Source organism: Triturus cristatus, chromosome 11 (assembly GCF_964204655.1).
Source record: "Triturus cristatus chromosome 11, aTriCri1.1, whole genome shotgun sequence".
NCBI classification, from domain to species: domain Eukaryota; kingdom Metazoa; phylum Chordata; class Amphibia; order Caudata; family Salamandridae; genus Triturus; species Triturus cristatus.
In genome coordinates, this window is record NC_140594.1 from 738092271 (window position 1) to 738119858 (window position 27588).

The 27588-nt window shown below is 43.1% G+C and overlaps 1 protein-coding gene across 8 annotated transcripts in view; it reads left to right on the top strand.

Annotated features, from left to right (window-relative positions):
- Positions 1-27588, top strand: part of DOCK10 (dedicator of cytokinesis 10) — a 1791775-nt gene that overhangs the window by 1261130 nt on the left and 503057 nt on the right. For all 8 annotated transcript variants that reach the window (XM_085634396.1, XM_085634392.1, XM_085634394.1 and 5 more), the window contains exon 25: positions 23696-23765. In XM_085634396.1, coding sequence (XP_085490522.1) covers positions 23696-23765 — 70 coding nt within the window. The remainder of the gene's footprint in view (positions 1-23695; positions 23766-27588) is intronic.

Here is a 27588-nt window from a genome sequence, read left to right on the forward strand (position 1 = left end):
TTGTAGAAAGGGCTCCATATACAGTGTATATAGAGCTGGAGATGACTGACATCCCTGCTCAGTCCCTCTGTATTTATTGAATGGTGCAGGTATTAATCCATTAATCAGTATTACTGCCTATGTTTTGCAGTATGCCTGCTGGAAGCATATGATTAAGGTGAGGATAAATGATTTTAACATCAGCCAAAGAAAAGGCCATTCAACATAGTTGAAGGCCTTATCTGCCTCTAATGCGGTGAAATATAGAGATTGGTCATCTGTGTTTGCCCAATCTATCAACAATATTGCTCTGTTTGTATGTCCAGTGGCCTCCTTACCTCAAATAAATCCATATTGCCATGGGCTAATTAGTTTATTCATAACAGTATTGATTCTTGTGACTCTTAGGTGTGTGAGTGTCTTACAATTAGTGCATTGCAATGATATGGGTCAATAAGGACTAAGTGACAATAGGGGGTTTGTAATTTTTAGGAAATACAACGATTTAAGCTAGATATCAGGTCTTGGGTGGTGGAGCCCTAGTACAAATCCCATTAATTAATTTGAGAAAGTACAGAGATATTTTGTGTCTCAGTATTGAATATATCTCAGTAATGAAATGAAATAAGCTTTATTTCGATAAAAAATATCTTAAAAAGCACAGACAGATATAAGTTATACAAACAAGTGATACCAAAAAACGAATCATATGAATATAATATCGACATAATCCCAAGATATACAAAGAATTGTAAAAAACATATAAACATTATAAATAGGACAATGTAAAATAGATATGCAGACAAGCAATAAGAAACAGTCTGACTACTTAGTCGAGGGCTGCAAGGCCTTTGGACCTTAAAAGCCAGGACCACCTCAGATATTTCGATAAGGCGCAAACGAACAGAGATCGTGTGTCTGATTTAAGAATGCGCAGCGCTATGAGGTGGTCGCGTGTGGCCAAGGTTCTGCATAAAGGTTTAAGCCAATATGATCTTGGGATTTTATATTCTGGGCATGCAAAAAGCACGTGTGCAATGGATTCAGGTTTGGTTAGACAGAAAGGACAGGAGGGCGAAGTTTGGAAGGGAGGTTTCCAGCGGGCAGTCAGCTCGCGTACCGGAAGAGTGCCAATCCTGAATTTAAAGTAGAGGGCTCGATCGTATGGCTTCTGGATAATATCAAGATAAGGCTCAAAGTGAACGTCATCTTTGAGCAGGAGAAATTCGGTAGTGCATCTACTGGAATGGGAGCTGGAATTCCTTTTTCCTATAACCCAACTCCAGTAAAGTTTCTTCAGCTCAGCTTTCGGAGGCGAAGTTCTATTTACCCAAGCATCTTTTAGGCCGATATCAAAGAGCAGGGACTTTACCTCTTTCAGCCATTTGATTTTATTCCAAGAAGGCATAGAGAGTATTTCGGATAAGCCCTCCGCATACTTGACTAACTCGGGGGTCCGCCAGAGCCGGGCCCAGAGAAGTAAAGGGCGTAGTTTTGCCAAATCTTTCAGCGCATGGCACCCTAGGTCCGATAGCAGGGGCACTACAGGTGTGCTCTGCGGAAGTGCCATCAGTTCCTTGTAGAAACTGGAATCAGATTTGGCAAGTTCCTCAATATTATTTGAGCCCCATAATTCGGCACCATAGAGTGCCGAGCTCACACCCTTAGCTTTGTATATGTCCAGTGCTGGGGCTATTGGTCTAGATGAAGAGGAACGATGTTCTCTGAGAAGGGCGCCAGTGACCCTCTTGTGAGTTAGAAGCATTTTTTGCAAATGAGATGTCCATCGCATAGTATCTGTAATGCGAATGCCTAAATAGTCAAACTCTTTGACCCTTTCGAGAGAGACTGCATTCAAGACTGGAGGCTGACCTAATTTTTTGGGTGGATTTAAAATTAAGTATTTTGTTTTGGTAGTATTGATGATGAGACCTCTATCATTACAGAAGGATTGGAAACTGTCAAGAAGGGTTTGCAGGCCCATGGGTGTTTTGGAGAGGAGGAGAGTATCATCAGCAAACAGGAGAGTTGGAACACGTTCGCCCGCCAGGGATGGTGCATCAGCAGGAACTTTCAGCAAATGATCCACTACCCCATTCACATAAAGTGAAAAAAGGGTGGGAGCAAGAACACACCCCTGACGGACGCCCCTGTTTACTGGAATTCTCTCAGTTTTCTGACCCTGTTGACCCCAACGTACTTGGGCATAATTGCCATCATGGAGTTTTATTAGCAGGGCCAACAGGTAGGAAGGAATGTTCATGTTGGTCAGAACACGCCAAAGGGTGTCGCGGGGGACAAGATCGAACGCTGTTTTTAGGTCTATAAAGGCCAAATAGAGACTGCATTTTCCAAGGAGGACAACCTTCCAATAGATAAGGATCAATCTAAAGACCTGTTCTATAGTACCTGTCCCGACCCTAAAACCTGCTTGATAATCTGAGAGGACATTGTTGTCATTTACCCAAGTTAGTATCCTTTCCAAAATCACTTTCCCGATAACCTTCTGAGATGAGTCGATCAGGCTTATTGGGCGGTAGTTAGCCGGATCTTCTCGGGCACCCTTTTTAAAAATGGGGACGACCTCAGCCCCCTTCCATGATTCAGGGACTGGGGCGCCATTAGCAATAGCATTAATAAGGGTGGAGAGGAGCTTCCCCCAGCTAGATGGGTCAAGTTTAAGCACATCACCGGGGATACCGTCCGGACCAGCTGCTTTCTGAGGGACAATAGACTGGATAGCACTGTGTACCTCCCTGTCAGAGAAGGGATCAATTTTCGGGACGTCCACGAGGGGGAGCGCCCCCTCGGGGAAGAACTTCTCCACCTTCTCGGATCGAGTGGAATATAGATTAAGGAAGTGCTCATACCATGCTAGACCAGTGATATTGCATGTCAGAAGTTCATGGGCTGGTCTATTCTTTGATCTAATTGTGTCCCAGAAGGCACCGGGGTTGCGTTTGAGGGAAGCCTCCCTTAAGGTCTGCCAAAACTGTTCCTCCCAAGACTTTTTTGCATTGGAAACCGAGATCTTGTAATCTTTCCTGGCTTTCTGGATCATGGATATATTCCCACTTTTTAGAGCCACTATTAGGGCAGATTTCTTAATCCTACAACTTTGCGTATACCAACCATTCTTGGAGGTGAGCTTTGACCCTCCCCTCGGTGGGCCACCTTTGCTTTGTGTTCGGAATAGATTTCCCAGTTTGAGAATGGTGTCTTGAAAGACTGATGGAGCCCTATCAAGGGAATCCTGATTAATGTTGGTTGAGGTCAACTCAACTTGCGTAGCGTGTAAAATTGACCTGATTGATTCGACTTTGCCATCATCCAACATGACTTTGCGCCATTTAAGGCGCCTCTCACAGTTGGCAGGGATAACCTCAGAAGATTGGAGGGGGTTAGCCACTGATGAAAGCAAGGACCCATGTGGTTCTGCCCAAAGTGATTTAATACAAAGAGATAGCTGGTTATGATCGCTATCATGAGAGGGAATTATTTCCATGTCCACCATGTATGTCCAGAGCTTGAGATCGAGAAGTATGTAGTCGATCCTTGAAGTGTGATTAGGCCTATTGTACGTATGTGCACCCTGGAGGTCAGAAGATGTTCTGCCATTGGCCGCCCTTAGGCCAAACTCTAGAGTCATGGTGTTCAGGAATACAACAGATTTAGTCCATCTCTTGATAGGGGGCAGTGTTAGTAACGGAATGCCTCGCTTAGCGTCATCCTCAAGTAGATCGGGAAGGTCTGCTGAGGCAAGTGGCTCGAAGGAGCAATTGAAGTCTCCTGCTACTAGGACGTAGGATGCATGGTGACACTTGCGTAATTCGCCCTCAAGAGATACAAGCGCAGGTGATAAGGCTCCTCCACTAAGGCCCCTCGCATAGACGTTAAATATCTCAAGAGGTTTCCTTCCCTGGGCTCCCTTAAGGGTAAGCCTTAATATATCAGGGGAGACAATGTGGGCCCGCCTAATGGTACACCCAAGGGAAATACTAACCCAGATCAACAGGCCACCCGAAGGACGACCTCTTCCTGTCGGAGATAGGATGGCCGGTATGAAAAAGGTGGTATAACCAACCATATGATGCGGCTCTACAGCCCAGGTCTCCTGAAAAATACAGATGCTGTAGGATGTTATAAAGGACTTCCAAAAGGGGAGATCTAATTTGCTGGCGAGGCCAGCTACATTCCAATTTAGAATCCTAAGAAAAGGAGTAGTGGTGGCTACGTCTTGTGAGATAAGTGAGTTGGAAAAATTAGGAGTGACCTGGGTCGAATTGCTAGAGGAGGGTGATAGGAGATGATTAGTACCCTGTGGAATTGAGGTAGGCTGGAGACAAGGCTGCTGAGCATATGGACCCAGGCTGGTTTGCAGAGGATCCCTGACAAAGTCAGTGGCTACTTTGAGATCATTTGCATTACTTTGGGCACCAGCAGAAAAAGGAGTATCAACCTCTGCGGAGATTCGATGTCAGTAATGCTCATAGCGGCTATAACTGTCATAATATTTGCTTGGGGCAAATGTAAGAAAAGCCTTATCGCTGGTGTTCCAGACTCCCTTAAGATACCCATCGCAAGGTGGTTGAAAAAAAGAATGTTGGTAATGGGAGTAAGCAGTGTCAAAGTAAAATTGGCTTAAGTCTAGACATCCTATGGCACTCATAGTGGGTTGTTGGTAGTTACAGATTAACCTTGCAACCCGGGGATCTCTAAAATTTATGATGACACAGTCACCAGGCATATTTTTTGGTTTGTTGCCCACCCAGGATACCCTTCTGACATGGAGAACATGACCGTCCAGATGATTTGGAAGCGGTCTGTTGGTGTTCAACCAGTGTGTTGTTTTATTGCGCAATTCGATATAAGATTCTGGCTTGTCAGCTTTAAGGCGTGGAACTCCAGTCAGAATGGCAACAAAGGGTAGGCACTCCGATGGAAGGTTAACATGGGGTAGGCTCGGTTCTTGGCCGGTGGAAGGGATGGGCTTGTGTGAGATCATTAGTAGATGATTTAGAGAAGTTCTGTGCAGGCTCTACAGAGCTATCAGTCGAGCCGGAAGCCTGTTTTTTATTAATAGAAAGGTTGTCCAGGGGAGTTATGGGTATTAAAGGCCTTGGGCCTGATAGGGGAATTCCATTCTTTGAGCCTAAGCTTGAGGCAGCGTTTGGATTAGACAATGCAGCTTGAGGCGTAGGCTCAATGGGGATAATTGAAGAGGGGTCGACAGTGATGCCATGACCCTGGCCCATCTTTGAGTACAATTTAATTAGTGACTTAAGAGAAAAGAAGTTGTCCAGAGAGGCTTGCTCGAATCTCTCAAGCCTCTCGGACAATAGTCTCACTCTTTCCATCATGGGAAGTAACAGGGATTTAATCATTAGTTCGAGTTGACCAATAAATGGAGGTTGGGGTTCGAGGACAATTTGTGATCCAGTTTGTTGGGGGGGTTGCTCTGCGGGGATATGGGTGGACGAATTGGTAGGATGGACAGGGGATGATCTTATCCTCTGCTGATGTGAAGTGGGCAATGCTGTTCGACCCGCTTTTTTGCCCACGGTAGTGCGTGGTTTACTTTTGTATTTCTTAGATACTTTTGCATAGTCCTCCTTGTTGCCACTACCTGCTCTTTTCCTTTTAGTTGGAGCGGTTTTTGGGCCTGCTACAGTAGGTGACCCAGTGGACGCAGGGGTTACAGGAGGTGAAGTGATAGTAATGGCAGAGTCGGGAACAGCCTGGGAAGTAACTAACAAAGGGGAGTATGAGAGGTCTAGCGGTGTAACATGAGCAGGGTCAGTGGGATTGGCGAGATTTGAGTCCGCACTTGTCGGTGTACGCTGCATAGTCTCAGTTAAAGTGCCATCCACTTGAATGTTCGTTTTGACGGGAGAAACAGCTCGCGCAAATGCACCCATTGAGGAGCGCTTGTCTTTTAGTGCGTCGAGGGAGAGTCTCCGCTCTGTAAGGGCAATTTCTTTCTCTAGTACAGAGCAAGCGCGAATAATGAAGTGGTCAAGAGTGCCACTGACAGAAGCCCCACCTCCCTTTCCCGAACGTGTGGACATTGCCATGGCCAATAAGTAAATGCGCTAGTCACAACATGAAGTGTAACAAACGATCAGTCACAAGTGCAATGCGCCAAGACTATAGAGCTATAAAGTTCTTTACCAGATAGTGGGTTGAGGTGGTGACAAGAGGGGTGGCCCAGCCCGGCCTCCTTTGGCCCCTGACGGCCACAGATGGCCCGCCCTCTGCCCGGGCTCAGCCCGGCGGCGCCCGCGTGCGAATATATCTCAGTAGGTAAAGCATCAGTGGATGTTGACCTACCCAATGAAACCAACTTAATTACCACTTGATGTTCCTCCAATATAATCTGTACTATTAGGGACTTAATTTGCGTATACCAAAGGGAAGGCATACAGATTTTATCTAAATACTCAGCTGTTCATGTATATGGCTTTCTGTGAACTAAATAGACCGGCATAATATTTGGAAAAAGCTTGTATTTTCTCAGTAGCTGCTCAATACAAACTTCCCTTCCCATCCTTAATTTGGCTGATATATTGGTTGGTTAAATTTCTATGTGCCTGGATAGCAGAAGAAACCCTTTTGTTCATATCATGTGTGGCTGTAGAGACACATGCCATGCATACTTCTGCCATCTAGTGTTGGGCTTGGACGTTGAAAGTTGTTTTTCTTCTAAGAAGTCTTTCAAATCACAAGTTCTCGGTGACCCCTCCTCTAGGTGTTGTTGCACATGCTCACCAACTCCATTCTTAAATTGCTTTTCTGTATCATCTGGTTTGCAGGTGATCCAGTGAGCACACAGTCTCAAAGAGTTCATCAGTTCCCGTTGTGGCCTTGAGTTTCCAAACATCCACCTTGATGCGAGTGCATTCTTCAACTCATTACTGTCTACTGGTACGTTGGCTCAAACTGTCGATTTCGCCCGATGGCAAGCATCCAGGCCTCCAGTCTTCAGTCCCCTATGGAACGCCTGATATTTCAACCTCACTTCGGAGGAGGATAAACTCCTTGAGGTGATAGAACGGACGCCTAGACAGATTTTCACAAAGTGTGCAACTGGTGTCTCTCACCAACCATGATAAAGGCCGGTGTGATTGATGTTCTGCGTTCTGAAGTAAAAAGACTCCTTGTCAGCACTGAGATTATCAGTGGGCTCACACCAAGATGGCACAGTCCACTTCAGAGGCACTCGACACCTTCGGAGAAGCCAACCCCCTGGCTACCAAAGAAGAACAGGAGGAAAACACTTGGGTAATCACCTGAGCTTCCGGCCTAAGACTCCAAAGAGAAGCGTCTCCAGGAGAAAGAAGATGATGCTTCTGTGGGCGCTACATTCACCTTGGCAGACCTTGAGCAACACATCAGAACTAGAAAACGCTTGAGTAGTATCGATGATGACCTCTCATAAATGGTCACATGTCGGAGCCGAGCATCTCCACTCCGGTGGTCGGGTATCAAGCCACTAGCACAAAGTGCTAGCACCATCAGGTGCTATACAGCCATCTGGCACTGTGAGATACTGAAGTAAGGCCTTGGAATTGAGGAATGACTTTGCCACAGCCTCCGATCCTCGACCAGCCTTGATGCCAAAATTGCCTTGTGGCACCCACTCACATACTGCCCCAAGGCCGCAGACTTCTCGACTCCAGCCTCGGTGCCAAAGAGACTCTCTGTGCCAAAAACAACAGCAAAACTATCTTCAGCATCGAAGTCCCACACTCTGGATATCGAAGAACAACTTTTTATTCAGAGGTTAACAGAAAAGCTGGAAGGCGACAAAAACCCGCGCAGAGGGAAAATTGCGACCTCTGAAAAAACTCTGACCCAAAAGCGCAAACCACTTTCTAAGGACACTCCACCATGGGATATTCATGGCCTCCAAAACGGCCTAGAGACAATCCTCCTCCTCCTTCTCCTCCTCCTTTACCACTTCCGCCTCCCCATCACCTCAGTCTCTAACATCTTCACTAAGCCCTTATTCACAAGCAGAAGATTTCACATCTGTGTATCAGGTTGTGTCCCGTGACCCTTTGGAGGGTTATGATGTTGACACTCCCATCAACCCAAACTTGGAACATATCCCAGTTAGGGCTTCACCCGATGCCAATGGCACAACTGCATATAGTAGTCTCATTCAGAGAGCCACCATCTACCACAGGGTGGATTTATTCATATCCCAGGAGAAGAGGATTTCCTTATACAGACCCTCTCTAAGAGAGAGCGATCTTCGCAGAATCTCCTCATGATCAAAAGGATGGTTAAGAAGGCACCTGTTTTTCTAAAAGAACCCGTAAAGTTATGCTTGGTTATGCCACATATTGAGACAAATATAAGCCAGCTCCCTCTGACCACTCTACATCAGGGCTCATGTTCCCCCAGATGCACTAGGAGTCACCACTGCTAGGAAGAGGGCAGAAGCCCAGGCCATTGGTGACGTGTCACCTCTTGATAAGGAGAAAAGGCATATAGATGCTACAGGAAAACTAGTAGCTGTAGGCATGGCAACAGACTGGCTGATGGCTAACTCAGTGGGACTCATATCTAAATATGATAAGGCCCAGTGGGAGGAAATGGAGGGGCGCTTTCAGCACCTTCCCGAGCAGTATCGGAAGAATGGGGAAAAGCTAGTAAAGGAAAGTGAGGCTATATCTGACAGCAATATTATCTGTGCCTTGGATGCAGCAGCTACTGCTTGAAGAGATGTAAACACTTTGATCATCTTGTGGAGCCATTTCTAGTTCTCAGTGCCGGTTTCAAGCCTGATGTGCAGCAGCACTTCACTAACCTGCCATTTAATGGGAGAACCTCTTCGGAACCTCAGGTGACAATATGCTTGAGAAAATAAAAAAGGACACAGGGACTGTGAAACCCATGGATGCCTTGTAGGCTCTTTCTGGTAGAGGTTTCTTTTGCAAGCACCAATTTAGAGGCGATTTCAAGACTACCTCCCCAGAACCATCCTATTCATGCCAAGGTTTTCAGAAGGATTATCAACAACCAGCAGGTAGACGTTTTTGAAGGGCTTCTTTATGGGTAACAACTCCAAAGACCAAAGCAGAGGCACTCCCACTAAGGGAGCTTCAGCATCCAAAAAGTGACATACCCCACATCCCCCTGATCACACAACACCTGTCAGTGGGAAGCTTCCAGGGATATCTTCCCCATTGGAAAGAGATCACCATGGACCAATGGGTCCCTTCTATTATAGAGCACGGCTACTGTCTAGAGCTAGTAGCAACTCCACAAAGCATTCCTCCCACACCCTCAGCCCGAACGTCTCAAATGTCTACAGGAGGAAGTTCAGGCTCCTTTCTCCAAAAGAGCCATAGAGTCTTTACCCCAGCAACACTGGGCAACAGTATCTACTCCCTATAATTTCTAATTCTCAAAAGGACAGCTCCCTCAGACCAATCCTCGACCTCCGCCTTCTCAACAGGTACATTTTGTCACAGCATTTCCACATGGTAACCCTAAAGGATGTCATCCCTCTACTGCAGCAAGACAATTTCATGTCCACTCTTGACCTGAAGGATGCCTATTTTCACATCCCAATCTATCCAGCTCATTGCCGCTACCTACGATTCTTGGTAAGTGTTTGGCACTATCAGTTCAAGATTCTACCTTTGAGTATCACCAGATCTCCAAGGGTTTTCATAAAATCTCGTGTAGTGGTTGCTGCTCATCAATCTTAATGACTGTTTGATAAAGAGTGGATGCAGACAAGAATGTCTGGTCCACTCTCAGGCCATATTCTCTCTCCTTCCTACTACAGTGTTCACAATAAATGCCACAAAATCAAATGTGGAGACACTACAAACACAACCCTTTCTAGGGATTGTCCTCAATTGGAAGCAGGGAAACACGTTCCCCAGTCCACAAAGAATACAGGCTTTGCAACAGCTGCTACCTCTTTTTCAGACACTCAGGCAAGCATTCCAGTTCACACTGTTATGCACTTGATAGGCATTATGGCATCTTCCATTGCAATAGTGCTGCATGCACAGCTTCATATGCGTCTGCTTCAGGAATGCCTCTTCAGTCAGTGGTCAGAAGCGCAGGGTATATGGAAGATTTAGTGTTGGTAAGGGCCAGCACACATTGCTCTCTGCAGTGGTGGAGTAGCAACAACTTTCTGCAGGGCAGGCCTTTTCTAGACCCTTATCCGCAAGTTACCATTACCACAAGCATATCGCTAACAGGCTGGGGGATGCACATCTAAACAGTATGAGAGTGCAAAGTCTGTGGCCACCTCAACTCAGGGATCTCCACATCAATCACTTGGAGCTGTTAGCCACTCAACTGGCGTTGAAGGCATTTCTCCTATAAATTCAAAGCAAAACAGTTCTGGTACAAACAGATAACATGACTGCCATGTTCTATCTTCAGAAGCAGGGAGGTACTTACTCTGTGCCTCTGTCAACCCTAGCTCAACATATCTGTGTTGGGCTATCCATCGCTGAGTTCATTTCCTAGCAGAAAATCTGCCATTAATGGACTATGACTAGGCAGGCCTACTCAGCAGGATGCAGCATCTAGTCCACAAGTGGAAACTCCACCTGCAAGTCCTGCTCCCTTACTTCAGCCGGTGGGGCACTCCAGACATAGATCTGTTCGGCACAGCAAAAAATGAAAAATGCCAGAACTTCGCTGCCAGGTTTCCATACCCCCAGTTCCTGGGGAATGCTCTATGGATCAATTGGTCATGGATATTTGCCTATTCTTTTCTACCTCCTCCACTAATTCCATTTGTGGTCAAGAAACTCAGGCAAACTTCCCTCACTCCTATTCTGGTGGCGCCAACATGGCCCAGACAACCAAGGTTCTTTACCCTACCCAAAATGTCAGTTGTTCAACACAAGAAGCTCCCCAACAGACCGAACCTTCTCACACAAGACTGTGACAGAGTGAGCCACCTGAACCCCATACAGCTCAACTTAGCAATTTGGCTCCTGAGGTCATAGAGTTTGCATACCTTTGTTTGCCACATGATTATATGGATATACTTAAAGAAGCATGCAGGCCTACCACACTGACTTACTATGCTGCTAAATGGAAACACTTCTTGCGTTACTGTACCGAAAGCAACATCACTCCACTCCTCCGTAATGTTCAAGATATCATTGCTTATCTCCTTCACTTATAAAAGTCAGGTTTAGTATGTACCTTCATTATGTTACATCTATCTGCTATCACAGCATACATAAACAACAGAGTACATTCTTCTCTCTTCAAAATGATGGTTATCAAAGCCTTTACGGAAGGTCTGTCTTAAGCGGGTTATACCACCTAGTACATTTCCTGCACCTTCTTGGAAACAAAATATTGTCCTTACCAGGCTGATGTGTCCATCCTTCGGCATTAGTGAATTGCAAGTCCTCACACTTCAAGAGCCTTTTCTCCAAGTCCACAAGGATGAAGTGGTTCTCAGAGCTAATCCCAAATTCTTAGATAGACAGTCACTGCCTTCCACCTTAATTAGTCTATTGAGCTCCCAGTCTTCCTCCCATGCCATAACTCAGTAGCTGAAAGAGCTCTCCATGCTCTGGATGTCAAACATGCTGTCATAGCCTTAGAGTCCACCGTAGTGGACTATACCGGCCATTAAAGGCCCTCTCAAGCATTAAAAACCAGAGCCAGAGGCAAGGCCCTTTAACAAGGGAGCAGGCCTTTAATGGCCAGTAGAAACCGCTACGAAGGTCTCTAAGGCTATTAGAACATTCCGCTCCTAGTGGTCAAAATTTTCTAATTTGCAATGCAAAGACCTCATGGAGCCCGAGAGGATTTAAATCCCCTTGGACTCCATGAGGCCTTTTATTCACAGCAACAGCTGTGAACAAACGATGTTGGAGCTCCAGGCTTCTACCGGTCATTAGAAGCCTGGAGCACTCGATTGTTTTCAGTGGAGCTCCCAACATTCCCTTGTCCAATATGTATTACAGTGATAAAACCAAATACGTCTGTAAGACACAACAGTTGTTTGTAGCCTTCTCCTGACCACATAAAGGACATGCCATTTCAAAGGCTGGAATTGCCAGGTGAATCTTCAGGTTCATTCAGACCTGTAACATTAAGACTAAAAGAGACCTGCCCTCCCACCCAACGACATTCCACCTGCTAGGAGGGCACTACTATGGCTTTCCTAGTAAGCATTCCTATAGCAGACATTTTTAAAGCTTCCACTTGGTCTACACAACACACGTTTACAGAACATTATTGTTTGATTATATTATCAAGGGAACAAGCCAGAGTTGGTCAAGCAGTCCAGTTGGACTTTGTTTCAAACCTCTGCCTCATTCACATGGCTTACAGGAGGACTGCTTTTCAGTCTATACAAAGCAAGTATATCAACAGCCCCACATGCTACAAAGGGCATATGTTACTTACCCTGTAATTATCTGTTCGGTGCATGTAGTGCTATAGATTCACATGTGCCTATACTCCCCTCTGAGAACCAGTGGCTGCAGCAGAATTTTGTACTTTTTTATATTCTTCCAACTACATGCTCAGTGTTCTGATACACACTACTCCTTACTTACACTAACCCTTTGGGTGAAAAACAATCTAACAATGGAGTCAGTTACTATGCTCAACAACACATAGAGGAGTCACCGAGACCCCCGAAGGCTACAAGATAACAAACCAGGACCGAACCAATAAACATGGATGTGGAATTACCATCATCTGCAAAGACACCATCCACTGCACAACCCTCCCAGAAGACCCAACCCTGATAATAGTTGGTTGGGGTGATTATATTTTTCTTTCTGTTGTCTCCTCTTCCAAAGTTCATACTATGATTATTTCTTTTAAAAGAGGTGCTGATTGACCAAATATCTGTATGTGGCACTTTTGGTTATCATGATCCCATTTCCCTTGCACCCCAGAAGTAGGTCCCATGTAGCTTAAACGGGGAGATGTTTTCCTGCTGCATCTCTTCCTAGCAATTGGTTAAGAGCACTCGGCCTTCAAATCCATACAAAAACACTTTATAATTAGAAAGAATCTTCACTTTATTGAGTAATTCCCATTCTGCTCTACGTAGCAGCCTTTCTTAGGTTCTGCTAACTACTTCTTGCTTGACTTCTAACATGATGTCACTGTTCAAAAGTATGCTAAACCTAATTATAAAGTTATATTTCTTCATAATCCTAGCTTAATTGCCTCCTCTGTTTTGTCCCTCACTGGTGCAGTTGACTATGTCTTGCTGACATCTTTCTAGATCAGATTTTACATATACAGTCCTAAGGGGTCAGGACTCCAAACTGACTCTGCAAACTGACTCTGCAGCCCTGCAGCATCAGTGGTGGGACAAACCCGCTGATGCAGTTGTGCAGCCCTTGCAGCCAGCCAGGACAACCTTGGACTGGTAGGGATCTTGAAAGCACATCTTACCATAGTTCCTGAGCCTCTACATAGCCTATTTGTTGATGTCTGCGCTGTGATGAACACGCAACACTAATGCAGCAAGACAGGCAGGCTAGTGATAAAAGGCTACCTTTACAGATGCAAAGCTCACCTGTTTTCTTCTGCAGCCTTTGCCTCAGCACAGAGCAGAGCAACAGGCTCTTTAAGATGTCGAGGAGATGCACTGGGGTTCTGTGCTGATTACAACTGAGCTGCTGTAGGGATTTTATTTTTTTTAAATGCATTTATTGACATTTTTCAAAAGCAGTACATATTCTACATCACAGTGAATAATCTGTATAATCGGGTGTAGACTCCAACAAGAATGTGTAAACTTAAAAAACATACCAAAAAAAACAGGAAGCACTATAAACTTCTACAGTGCCTGAATAAAAACTTTTGACATTTGGCTAGTCCGTATTGAAATCGCAACATGACAATATGTTTGCTAGCTTCTCACAGAGGGCCCACTACAGGTGGGATACAGGTGTCTAGTTATAATATCTACTCAAAGGAGCCAATTTGGGAAAGTTGCTCACATGTTTGTTCTTCAAGTGATTGTGACCCATGAGTGTCTGCACGGGTCAGGGAGGTAGTGTTATCTTCTTGGAGCGATTTTAGCCCATCCAAAAAGGACCCCAAATATGTTTTGGGTCTGAAGGCTATTGGCATCAATTCTCAGTAGGTAGTAAATTGAGTATGACTGAAGGTGACATATTGTATCCAACTCTTAATCGTGAGTGCTTTCCAATCGCCCCAATGAATGGACACTCTACGTTTAGCCAACAAGAGCAGCATGGCATGTATTTTGTGACTCCCGACTTTAGTGCCTTTCACATGTCCCAATAATCCAATGATCGGCTGAGGTTCGCAAGGTACCCCTAGTATTTCTTGAATTTTGCTAAATATGTCAGCGCAGAAGGTAGCAATAGGTGGGCAATACCAGGACATATGCAGGAAGGTGGCAGGAATGAACCCACATCTCCAGCAACTCTCATCAGGTCTGATTCCCATGTTATATAACTGAGAGGGGGTTCTGTAAAACCTATGTAAATATTTAAAATGTATTAACCTCAGTTTATAATTAGGTGAGAGCATTTGGAGTTAGCCACAACAAAAAGGCCATTTTTCCTCCGTTACCTGCCTGTCAAGGTCTGCGTTCCAACTGTGCTGGGTCTTGAGTTTAATCAATGGTGCTGCGCTTTGCATGGAGCTGTATAGCCGTGTTATTAGTCTGCGGGGTGAAGCATTTGTTATCATCTGCACGAGCGCTGGTAATTTAGTGGGGGGATTGGGGAAGTCGGCGTGTAATTGGAGCTGCCGTAGGGATTAACCACACTCTCTCATATGCCCTCTCCGAAATGGCTACTCATGCTTCAGCTCCACTGCTGTTCAAGCTTGTGCTCCACAGGAGTTGATAGACGTCACACAGAGGACTCTGAACCTTTTTGTGCAGAATAGAGCTCGAAAGTTTAATGGGATCTCAACACTTGAAATATCTGAAGAAATCTTCTGCTTAGTGCTGCATACTAAGGGCATAATTTATGGGTTTTTTAGCCGTAGGGCAGCACAGCAGGCCATGCTGCTACGCTTCCCTACGGCAAAAGAAAAAGCAGGAATGCACCGTATCTATTAGATACAGCACGTTCCTGTCCTTTTCCACTGTGCCGGCGCACAATGGGCTGCCGTGTGGCAACACAGGCACGTTTGTACCATGGTGCAAGGGTGCCTGCATTGCGGAGATGATTATTTTGGTGCAGGAAGGGAAACCTTCATGCACAAAAATAATCATTACAGGCTTTTTCCTCTTTCTATGTGTGCTGCAGAATGTAGCACACATAATTCTGAAGCACAAATAGAAAGAGGAAAAACAAGGTGAAATAAAGGTATTTCTCCTCGATGTGACTGAGGCATATGTTTTTGGTGCTGCCTCAGACTTAAGATTTCTCGTAAACCTGGGGCAGTGTCAAAAAGCCATAGATGTTGCTGGAAACTCTCCCAGCAACACCCATGGTACGCCCCTTTTACACAGTTTTCTGCGTGAAAGGGCCATCCATATTTATAAGGCTATGAAAAGCCACGTAAATGTAAAGCCACGTAACGTGGCTTTACGTGGCCTTATAAATATGCAGTGGCACATTGCGTTACCGGAACGTCAATAAAGGGACTTTCCGGTGGTGCAAAGGTGCCAGCAGGACCTCATAAATGAGGCCCTAAGTCACCATGGTCAACATTAAAGACACAAAACAACTAAAACCAGTGATTTAACATAAGCCTCTTCAGTCCCTGCTGTACGGGGTCGAGTTACTGGGGTTTTTTTACAGGGGGGCCCACCTCAGCAAAAGTGGTAGGTGGCGGGCCGGGGAGGGGGCCCCCTCCATGTACTTTGCAGGGGGGCCCCCTCAAGTTTAGTTATGCCACTGCCTCGAACAACGTTGGTGGGGATAGTGGGACCTGTGTATGCTACATGCTGTATCAGGATCAAGAAAAGCTCTCCAAATCCATGGACAAGCTGAAGGCTATACTCGCTGCAATCAACATCCCGTTACACCTTGGAGGCAAAGATTGATGCCATGCCAATTGATATTGGCCTTGTTAGAGGAGACCAGCGGAAACTAGCCAACAGTATGACACATTCGGAACTCTTCAGCCTCAAACCAACACCCTGCCAGAGAAGGTCCGAGACCTCACGGGCCTCATAGAGGGGAAAGCAGAAGTTTCTGAAAGTAAGGCTAAATGCAGGAACATCCAATCTGGCCTGTTAACTTAAGTCTCCGAAAAGAAATGTGACATTCGTGTACGCATTTTGTTAATCTGCACAAATCAAACCAACGAATGACCCTTGTTAGACAAAAATGAGCCTATTATGTAGACTTTTTGCTTCCATTACGCTCTGTAACGCATTCACTGCATGCACAGTGATCATTTTAACCGACAGCATGGTCACTGTTGTATGCAACATTATAAACATACACAAAAAAGCCGCACCACATTATTTAATACTCTGTAAACATTTCTGAGCGTATTTTGTAATTGTGCATATAGCCCACAGATCTTCCTTGTTATGCACAGGACTCTGCTGCCCATTGGGGCTAGGTTCAAACTGTAATAACACCCTAAATAAAATAAATAAACAAATACTTTAAATGAGCCTTTGGGTTTGAATCCAGAATGCCTTTGTCAGAATATTAGTTGACATAAATATTGTATCCATATTATCATCTACAAAATTGTACCCTATTTGAGTGTTTTTTTTTAAGTTTAAAGAGCTTTATTGAAATATTTTAGAAACGTAGGTACAATATATAATACAATTTAGATGTAAAGCAGCTAATAAATAGTAGACTGAATATATAATTTAGCGGAATAAAGGACATAAGAAATCACAGGCTATAATAGAAAATTGTACCAAGAAGTAAAATAGCATTTTACATTTTCCAGGAAAAGGTAAAAGCCTAGAAAAGGAGAGAAAAAAAAGGGAAATTAATGAAGTAGTAAAAGAAAAGAGCAGGAGGAGGAGAAAAAGGAAAAAGAAAAAAGAAAAGAAAGAGAAAAAGAAAAGAAGATATAATAGTATCTTCATCCTAAATTGAAAATCCAACATTATAATAATCATAATGATTTCTAAAAACAGAATAATGGCTGTGCATCTGACTTATACAAACATTCATAATAAAGAATAAAATACTCAAGGTGGTTGGTAAATGAAGGAACTGTCTTGATTGTATTGTGCAGATGAGGATAGATAATTGGTAAGTGGAGACCAGAAGGCTTCTTTACAAATAAGTTGTTGAGAAGTTTTTTGGCGGAAGCTCTATCCAGTCTACAAAGGAGGTTCCACCAGGCTGAGAAAGAAACTTTAGAAGCGTCCTTCCAATTAGAGGTGATTACCTGAAAGGCAATAGCTATTAACAAGTCCACAAATCTGCCCACCTTGCGAGATCCAAACCAATTGGCAGAATTGCTACCCAAAAATATGGAATAAATGTCAAAGGGAAAATTAATAGAACAAATGGAGGATATTGACACACAAACCCTGGACCAAAACCGATCAGTATTGGGGCAAAGAAAAAAGGAATGCATGAAAGAACCAGGGGTAGTATGACATATCCAGCAATTCGGAGATAAGGCCGAATTGTACTTTGAGAGAGACAATGGAGTTAAAAATAATCTTTGATAAAAAATAATAGAGCGTCTGAGTAATACTAGAAGTGCATGAGGTGTGATGTATGCATTTCTAGATGGAGTTCCATGTGTGAACTGAGAGGGTGCACTGCAAATCAGATTCCCATAGTAGCTCAACTTCACTCTTGGGGCGGTTGGGCGAAGAGAAATGGAGGTATTTGTATACATGGGAGGCTCTAATAGAAGGAAAAGTGGGTAAAGGCTTGAATAGGGATTCCGGAGAAGGAGGGGAGATCCAGAAAGAAGGGAGAATTGATCAGTCAAGAGTGATCGCAAAGAATTGTATCTTGATAAAGAAGAAGCAGTTAGGTCAAATGTGGACTGGACCTCTTGTAGGGAAAGAAATCGAGAGTCATGTAATAAATGCATAACCAGGAAGATCCCTTTTGCAGCCCATGTTCTCCAAAAAATAGAACAATTTGACAGCTTAATACATTTATTATGCCAGAGAGGTGAGTCTAAAAATATTTGTAACGGGCTGTGGGATTTACACTTAATAGGAAAAAAAGTTTAAATGAATTTTGAAATCGTCGGGTAATTAAAAGAACGAGGAGAGTGAGCAAAACTGGCTAACAAAGAAAAAGGAAAAGGGCAAATCAAAGATTCCTCCAATTTGTGCCAGACAGAAGAAAAGGGTCCTCCAGTAGGGGATAAGTATGGTAGTGCCTGGCAAATCAAAAAGGAGAAATGATACTGCCTGAAATTAGGAAAATGGACACCTCCGCGAACCTTAGGGGCGGAGAGATTAGCTAAAGAGATGCAAGCCTTCCGACCGTTCCAAAGAAATTTACTCAAAATTGTATTAAGGGTCTTGAAAAATTTCAATGGAAGTTTTACCCGTAGCATGGACAAATAAAAGTTAACTGGGAGCAACATCATTTTAATGGTGTCTAATCTACCCCATCACGACAAAAATAGGGGGACCATCTACCTATCATATTGTTCATTTTTAAAAGAACCTCATCCAAATTGGACTGAATCGTTTTTGCAATGGAAGAAGAATACTTAATCCCCTAGCAAGTAATGCTATTGGTATTCCATTTTAAGTCAATTCCTTCAAACATGCTCCTTAAACAATACTTATTCAAAAGGAGCACTTCAGATTTGGAAAAGTTCAACGTATAACCAGACAAGGCTGCATAGGACGAAAGAAGTTCGGTAAATGCGGGCAGACAAGTATAAGAATAGGAAACATATAACATAATATCATATGCGTAAGCAGTGAATTTAATTTCAACAGTTTTATGTTGAAGGCCTCGGAAGGTGGAGGAGTGTCGTAAAGAATGAAGGAAGGGCTCGAGAGAAAGGAGAAAAAGTAAAGAGGAAAGGGGACATCCCTGACGAGTACCCCTTTGCAAAGGAAAATAAGAAGATTGAGAGCCATTAACAAAAACTGAAGTGGTTGGAGAGGAATATAACAAGTTGATAAGAGGCAAAATAGAAGGACCAAAACCATGCCATTTAATGGCATGTATCATGAAAAGCCAATGAACGCGGTCAAAAGCTTTTTCCGTGTCGAGGGTTATGGCAGCAATGGGAGAGGAGCTTTTAGATGCGAAATGTATAATATTTAGAAAAGTTCTAGAATTGTCAGCAATGGTCCTTCCCTTAACAAATTTTGTTTGCTCTGAACCAATCATATCAGGAAGTACCTGCTTAATACAAAGGGCTAACACCTTGGCAAATAGCTTGCAATCAAGATTGATCAATGATATGGGATGATAGTTGGCACATCGGGACGGATATTTATCTTTTTTAGGAATTAAACAAATCATAACCTCAAGAAAAGAACCCCGAGCCTCACCAATGGGAGCAAAATGTTGAAAGAGAGATAAAAGATAGGGCAGAAGAATGGAAGAAAAACAAGAATAGAACTCGGCAGTGAGACCATCAGGGCCAGGGGCCTTATCTTTAGGTAACATGGACAAAGCAGACTTGATCTCAGAAAGAGATATGTCTTTTTCCAAAATAGAACAATCAGGGAAGGGAAAGAATGGGGAGGTAGTGAATTAAAGAAAGAGTCCAAATCTGTATCCGAAGGAGAAGATTCAGGAGTATAAAGGGTCTTATAAAAATCGGTAAAAAAATTCAATATTTCTTCATCTTTAAAACGAGGAATGTCATGATCATCTATAAATTTGACTATTCTGGATCTTTGGGATTTAACCTCAGGTAATTCGCCAATAGTTTACCTGCTCGATTACGACCACCATAGAATTTAGAGTTGATTTTTAATAGTGTCCCTGAGGCTTCTTCCGTAGATTTCTTACTAAAGTCAAGTTTTGCCTGGATCAAAGGCTTGAGGGTATCGGCATTTTTAGAAGAAAAATATGCATTTTCCAATATTTTAATAGAAGAGAGCAGAGCAGCAGATTCCTTATGATACTGTTTTCTTTTACTTGCTGCATAATCTATAAAAAAAAGCCTCTGGCAGTTGACTTAAAGGCATCCCAGGCAGTATGGAAGGGCATATCTGGACTAGCATTAAGGAGAAAAAATTTGGATACAAATTCTTTAAAGCGTCCAAGAAAAGATGAATCTTTAAGAAGGTAATTATTAAAGCGCCAGCGACGAGACTTAGAGGGTACGGAAGAAAGATCTAAGCTAATCAAAACAGGAGCATGATCAGATATGAGGATGGAACCAATCTCTGCATGCAGTAGATTGGGTAGAAGATGTGAGCTTAATCAATTCTAGAGGTAGAGTTATGTGTGGGGGAATAAAATGTGTATTCTAAACTATCAGGATTATATATTCTCCAGGCATCAACCAAACCCCTTGCATGAATAGTCCCAGCAAAAGTTTTTTGCATTTTGTTAGGAATATATCTAGAAGAGGATTTCCGATCTGTAAAAGGGTCCATAACCTGGTTGCAATCTCCACCCACTATGAGATTAGAATCAGAGCATGTATGTAGAATATGTGACATGGATTGCCAGAATTGTGAGTCAACGCCTGTAGGGCCATAAATGTTAAGCAGAGAAACATGAGATCCATTAATAAGAGTATGAAGAAGAAGCCAACGTCCATCTTCGTCCTTCTCCTCCTTTTCTATCGTAAGGGCTAAGGATTTATGAAAGAGTCTTACCACTCAATTTTTCCTATCTTTAGATGGGGAATTATAGACATGACCTACCAATTGTTTTTTAAGAGAATTAACATCATTGTCATTAAGGTGAGTTTCTTGTAACATCTAATTTTACATTGGAGTTTGGAAAGATGGGTAAGTACCCGTTATTTTTTAACTGGGTTGCGTAATCCCTTGACATTCCACGAGATAAGCCGAATATTGTCAGTCATTGCAAGGCAAAAAGGGCATTAATACTAACAAAAACATTACAAAATTCAATAAAAATATACAGTCAAATTGCAAACAACCAAAAACATTAAAGTTAATATATTGAAAATCAAGCAAATAATCATAAAAAAGAATAAGAAAGAGGAAAGCGATAAGGATTGCATGGAAGAAGATAGGAATAGGAAATAATGAGGATACGCTGGAAAAAAGATAAATAACCGGAAGATGAAAAGGGGAGAAAGAAAGAAAAAGAAGAAGAAAATTAACATAGAGGAGAAAGGGAGAAAAGAAAAAGAAGAAGTAGGTGATAGAAAAAGTAAAGTAACAACAAAAGAGGAAGGGTAATAACACGACTAGTCCCCTCAAGGGAAAGTATATAAACCAACGAAGTCAGTGTAGTGTCAGAAAAAGAACAGTTTACAGGAAGCCGGGAGACTTCAGTCAATAGGAACTGAGTAAGTATCCAAGTAAACCAAGTAACATGGGGAGGCGGGAAACCGCGAGACATCCGAGAACAACAGAAACCACTATGTAGAAAGGAAATAGATAAGAAGGAAGGAGCGTAATATAAGATAACCAATTATGAGGGCAGCAACGAAATAGACAAAGAGCAGTGAACGTGACACAGGCAAACAACAGCTACCAAGAAAGCAAATGGATTAATGAGCACTTACCAAACATGAGGGGTAACTGGAAACATAAGGAGTGAGGTAAAAAGGCGGGGAAAGGGGAACATCAGGGAATTGGGTCAGCACAGGAAGAGAGACATCTGTGGAAAAAAGAAACGAAGAGGAACCACAACATGAAAAAGCTTTAGAGAAGGTTAACGAGCTGTAATGGCCGGAGAGAATAACAAATGAACCTTAATCAATAGCATCATAAAGGATAAACATAATTAAACTATGATAATAAAAACATTGACTACAGAATACAAAACAGGAGGCAAAGTCAACGAGGTCTTCAGGATGATCGAAAGAGTAGGACTTCTCTTTGTAAGTAAGCTTAAAGAAGCAAGGATGAACTAGGCCGTATCTGGCATTCATGGAGTGAAGAGCAGGACGAGGGGAAAGAAATTCGTTGTGACAGACTGCTGTGGCTCAAGCCACATCCTGAGAGAGAACAACTTTTTGACGTCCTTGACTTTGCTGCAGAGAGGACCATTAGCAGTTCAGTATATTCTAGAAATAAAACAATTATTCCTCTGGGACGATTAGCTGAAGATGAAGATGCACCTCCGATTTTAGGTCCAATGCGATGAGCGCGCTGCAGGTTAAGATTAGTGCCATCTTTGGGACCCACAATCTTAGGAATATGTATTTTTAAGAAAGCAAGCATGTCTGACCCCTCCTCTCCTTCCGGAATACCGTAAATTCGAAGGTTATTTAGTCTGCTATGATTTTCTAAGTCCTCATTTTGTGTCTTAAGGAGAGCAATCTCTTTGGACATAGCTGCGACTTGATGTACCAGGTCCTCGGTATCGCTAATTCTCTGCTCTACAGCAGACATTCGGGAGTCTAAATTATACCATTTCTCATCCAACCTCTGAAGTGTAGCATTAGTTTCAATGACGAAAGGCTTTAGCAATCTTATCTCTTCCATAAGATCCTCCATTGTTATAGGAAGAGGTGACTTAGTAGGCGAGTTGGGTTCCTTCTTATGACATTTGGGAGGAGCAGCAAGACTGGATTCCTTGCGAGAGGAAGACATATTTGCTGAGGTAATTTTCTGGTCAGAAGAGGACTCCATATAAGAGAAGAAATTGAAATAATATGGCTCTTCAAAGAGATATGGCTTATAGGGACACCTGCTTGAATCCCACAGGCGTCTATGAAGGTCTTTGCAAAGAAAAGAGCTTAATTATTATGCCTGACCCTACCAGCACAACAGCGAGGAAAAAAGTCAATGCCCGCTAACCAGACTCCGATGTGGCCACCACCGTACCCTGGCAGACAACGACTAACCAATAGAGAGTGCACTCAGAACAATAAAAATGAGGCTTAGTCCATCCACCAGGAGGGGAGCATGATGTGGAGAGCAGAGAAAAAATTATGAGGCCACGCATCAGTTGTATCTTTAGATGAAAGCAGCCGGGCAAAAACAACTAATTCCATAGGCAGTATATATAACGTCAATAAAAATCTCTCACAAGGAGGGGGCAGACAAGTACATAGTGAAGTAGGCAGTGCATGCGAATTGAGGAAGCATATGAGGGCGTAAACAGGTGAGAAATATATGAGCTCCGTTGTCAACCTCGAGTGGAAATGAGATTTACGGCGCGGGTGAAACAGGCACAAAATAGACTGCAGAAGTGAAAAAAAACAGCTACCTTTGCCCCTGCGCCTACTGCATATAAGGGCTCAGTCCATGCCCTCGGAAGTTGGTAGAAGCGACTCCGTTTGTGGCAAGGGTCCCGCTTGAGTCACGGAGCCTCAGGTCAAAGTAGCCATCTTCTGGCGGCTCAGGCCACGCCCCCCCCCCTCCATTTGAGTGTTACCAGAAAATCTGCGCACAGTGGGACAGTTGTTTTGCAAATTCTACTTTGGACAAAATATTTATGGTAGACGATATTTCTGCATACAATTTTGTGTCATAAAACTGAAAATACATTGTCCGTCATTTTAAATGATATAGTCAAAGACATATGGCTTTTTATTTTTTACAAAGGCTAATTTTCTTCTAAAAAATTAAGTACTATGCTTCTTTCAACTTAAAGTGCTATTCTATTGTGTACTGTACCACTCATGTCATGGTTGCATCATCATGCTGATTGAACATGTCCACCTTACACTCTTTCCATAGGGTCCTTACTGATATTATTGGCAAGTGCCATGAAGAACAATTAGACCATTATGTCTACTCCTATGTAAAGGTATGTCTTGCTCATCATGTTTATCAATTTTGAAGAAGCTGTTTGCAATTAAATGTTTAATACAAGTATTTCAGTTGTACAATTATTAATAATTCTGTCTTATTATTTTTCACCATTTTCTGAACTGAATTTTTAGGGCATTTTACCTATTTTAAGGTTTTATTGACTACTTTATATGTGTTTGTGTCTCTAGAAATACGGTCAGCGTTAAGCAAGTAGTTATTTCAATCAAAACAACATGTAACAGCTAAGGGCATCATTACGATGTCGGGCGGAGTTACCTCCGCCCGACACCGTCTCGGTCAAGGGACCGACCAACATCCGGTCCGCGGTCCCGACCAACTAGTTAGGATGCGACTGAACACTGTTCAGTCGCACTCCTATACTTTACAATTGGAGCATGTATTCCTACCGGAATGCATGCTCCCATTGTAAAAATGTGAGGTGCAGCTCATCCCTGCACCTTGTGGCAGTCACCTTAAGGTGCCGACCACAGGGTACAGGGATCAACAGGGGGGCACGCCTACAACCGGAGGCCACGCACCCATGAGGGCCCTGCTGGGGACCCCAAAGTCCAGTTCCAAAAGCCTTTCTATGTCGAAAAGACAGGCACAGAAAGGCTGTCTCCACCCGACATCGTAATCCCTAAGGAGGAAAGAGCCGCCTTTAGGATTACCGAAGGCATTCCGACTGGCGGCCGGGCTCTCCGAGCCTGACGGAAGCCAGTTGGAATGACTGGTTGCATTTCTTTTCGACCTACTCCATCATAATGGGTCGGTCGGAAAGGAATCCGACCGGCTGATTATGATGTGGTCGGAACGGCTCTGACCAACAGATGGAGCCGTTTCTGACCGCATTGTAATCGACCCCTAAATGTACACTGGTCAAAACATCAGCAAACCTGCACCCCATTTCAGTTCTTATTCAATCGCAATGTTTATAAACCTTTATTCTTGTCATTCTCACATTTGTAGAAATACATATGTAGTGCATGACTTAATATTTCATTATATTTATAATTTTATATTTCAGACTAATCGAGAAAATGTTGTTAAAGTAATGTTTGGTTCTTTAAATCGGTAATATATGTAATAATGTATGCAAAAAACTGAGAAATTTGAAAACAAAATACCATTAAATTCATGAGTAGCAGTTACACAACTAAGACTCTGTACAATGGTCCACTTATCATGACCTCACACACTGGTGAAAATATCTCCTAAGATTTCAACAATAATATCAACAGTGACATCAAAATCAAAATCTACTGCTTGCTTATCACAGCCTCACAAACATAGACACCAAAGGCTACATTCCTACAAACAACCTACAGATTTATACAGAGAGATTACATGAAGGCAAAGGGATTCAGTTCCAATGAGCGTTAATTGACCCCCGTGAACATTAAATGGATGTATATGATATCTTTGTTATATTACATTATGTTATTATGTGTTATATCATTATGTTTTTCTGTATGTCATGTCGTGTTATGTTTGGATGACCTATGTTATGTTCTGACGTGTTTTGGCTAGGGTTTGATTAATTATGTTACACATTTTTTGTATGGCGCAATATTATACATATCCTTGGCCTGTAGGCACTTTGCATTCTTGTGGAGAAAACTGTCTACAATTATGCATTTACTCAAAGGAGGGTCTCATTGTGGAGGGGACATTCAACGTTCCTTTGCCCAAGTAAGCATGGGTGACTGATACGCAATATGCCAGTTCTCTTTGTAGTCATGTTTTGAAGGGACAGCCAGATCCAACCTCATTTGTGAGTGGAAGTTTTGTCTTAAGTTATCCTTCATGGGCGATCTGCTGGGTTTGCGTTCTTAGGACCCGTTGCCTAACCTATGACTATGGCTATGTTCTTGTGCAATTCCAGTGGATCCTATTCCCTTTTCTGCGTGGTTGTGTTTCAAAGTCTTAGTAGTGAAGTGTTTGTGGCTCTTCAGTTTCTCATCTGGAATGGATTGTTCCTGACCTGGGTTTTTGCTTCCCTTCCTTTCCCCCATCAGTTGCAATATGTCAGTTGTTACTGGATTCAACATGTGCTGCTTTGTTTCCCTGTGGCATCAGAGTCGTTGTTTCAGAGGTTTTATCTTCCAAGGGAAACTGCTCCCAGTCCATTGGAAAACCTTGTGCTTGTGACTCTCTGTCCAAGGGATCCCTGAGATAAATGGATGAATGAACACAGAGTGACAGCGCAGACCTGAAGACTGAGAGACAGAAAATCAAACATACTGATGAGGGTTCTATTCAGAAACAGATAAGCAGCAAAACAAGCTAGGGTTCTGATATATTTAACACGAGAGATGGCTTTTACATGTGAAGATTACCTTTGCGGCCTTTGACAATTGAGGTATAGCCCTTCTGTCGGGATATAGTGAGTCTTCATTAACTTTGCAGAATTTCTGTGCATAAAGTAAGAGAGAGCTCTTTTGTGGGAGGAAGTAACTATACCATCTGCACTGAGATTAGAATCAGTCTGTAGAGCAAGGGGTGAAGCTATTAATTAGTGAGAAGTCACCCTATTGTTCCTGTTTCTGGCCAAGTCTCAGGTAGTATCCTGTTTCAGAGCAGGTGTTTGAGCTCTGCTCAGTAGTACGACCAAGACAAGGAGACGTTGTTGCTCTCTCTCACTAATTGTTACATTACTCAGTGCTCAATTTGAGTCTGTGGTTGCAGGTGGGGTCCACTGGCACTCATTTTTGGGCACCAGCTCATCAAACTTCGACCCAGAACAAGAGAGAAAAACATAAAGGGAGGAAAGGAGGAGAAAGAGAAAGACAGAAAAACAGTGACAAAGGGAGAAAGCAGGGTCGCAAAAGAATGTGCAGGAGTGGGAATGAATGGCTGGCAGAGTCCTGTGATGGATTAGAGAGGAATGAGTGGAATCAAGACTACTCAGGATTGGTATTTGGCACCACTGAAGACCTTCTGCAGTGTCGGTGGCAACTTCCAAGCAAATGTTTGGGCCTGGCACTTATTATTTTATACATTTCAGCACTACATTTACTGGTAGAACTCATTTTTGGCTACAATGTGAAAAATAGAGAAAATGAGGTTTGTGCTGGCCAATTATGTCAGGAAAGAGTACAGATTTGTGGAAGGAGAGGGACACCTAGGTTTGGAACAGAGCTCCTCATCCAGATGTTAAGAGAAAGGCCTTAACACTCTCAGATCAGCAAGCCATATGCTACCAGTGCTCTAGCTCTGACCCTAGGCTGCCTGTATGCCTGCACTGGTGAGTGCACAGTTGCCTAGGCTTGACAGGGTTCTGCCTGACCAGTATTCCCATGCATTGGAAAACATTGTGGCCATGAAAGGATAAAGAACTCTGCCTGCTTCACTTCAGGATTTCTGAGATGAAACCAATGCCAATTGGAGAAAGCTACTGATCTCCTGTGCTAGTGAGAAACACAAAAAATTCATGCAGGCATCCATTAAACCATACTTTACTTTATGCCCAGGTATCTCCAAACCTAGAATCTGTTGCAGTTATGTCTTGTCAATAAGGCACTAGAAGTGATAGGAGCAGCCCAGTTGGCTGGAGTTAAAAGATTGCAATTCGTCTGACTGCCACGAAATGTCTTCAGAGATTAAATGGATGTAAAAGACTTCTGTTTGATCAACAGCCAACACATGTCCTAACAGAGATGACAAATAAATGAAAGGCTGTCATACTACTGTCAGACAATATCTATCTTCGCAGAGATTACAAGGAAAAAGGTGTCATAACCTATGATATCTCACAGATTTCCTCAGGCATTACATGGTGAAAACTTCTAGAGTTCTACTGACTGCCTGCCAAAGTC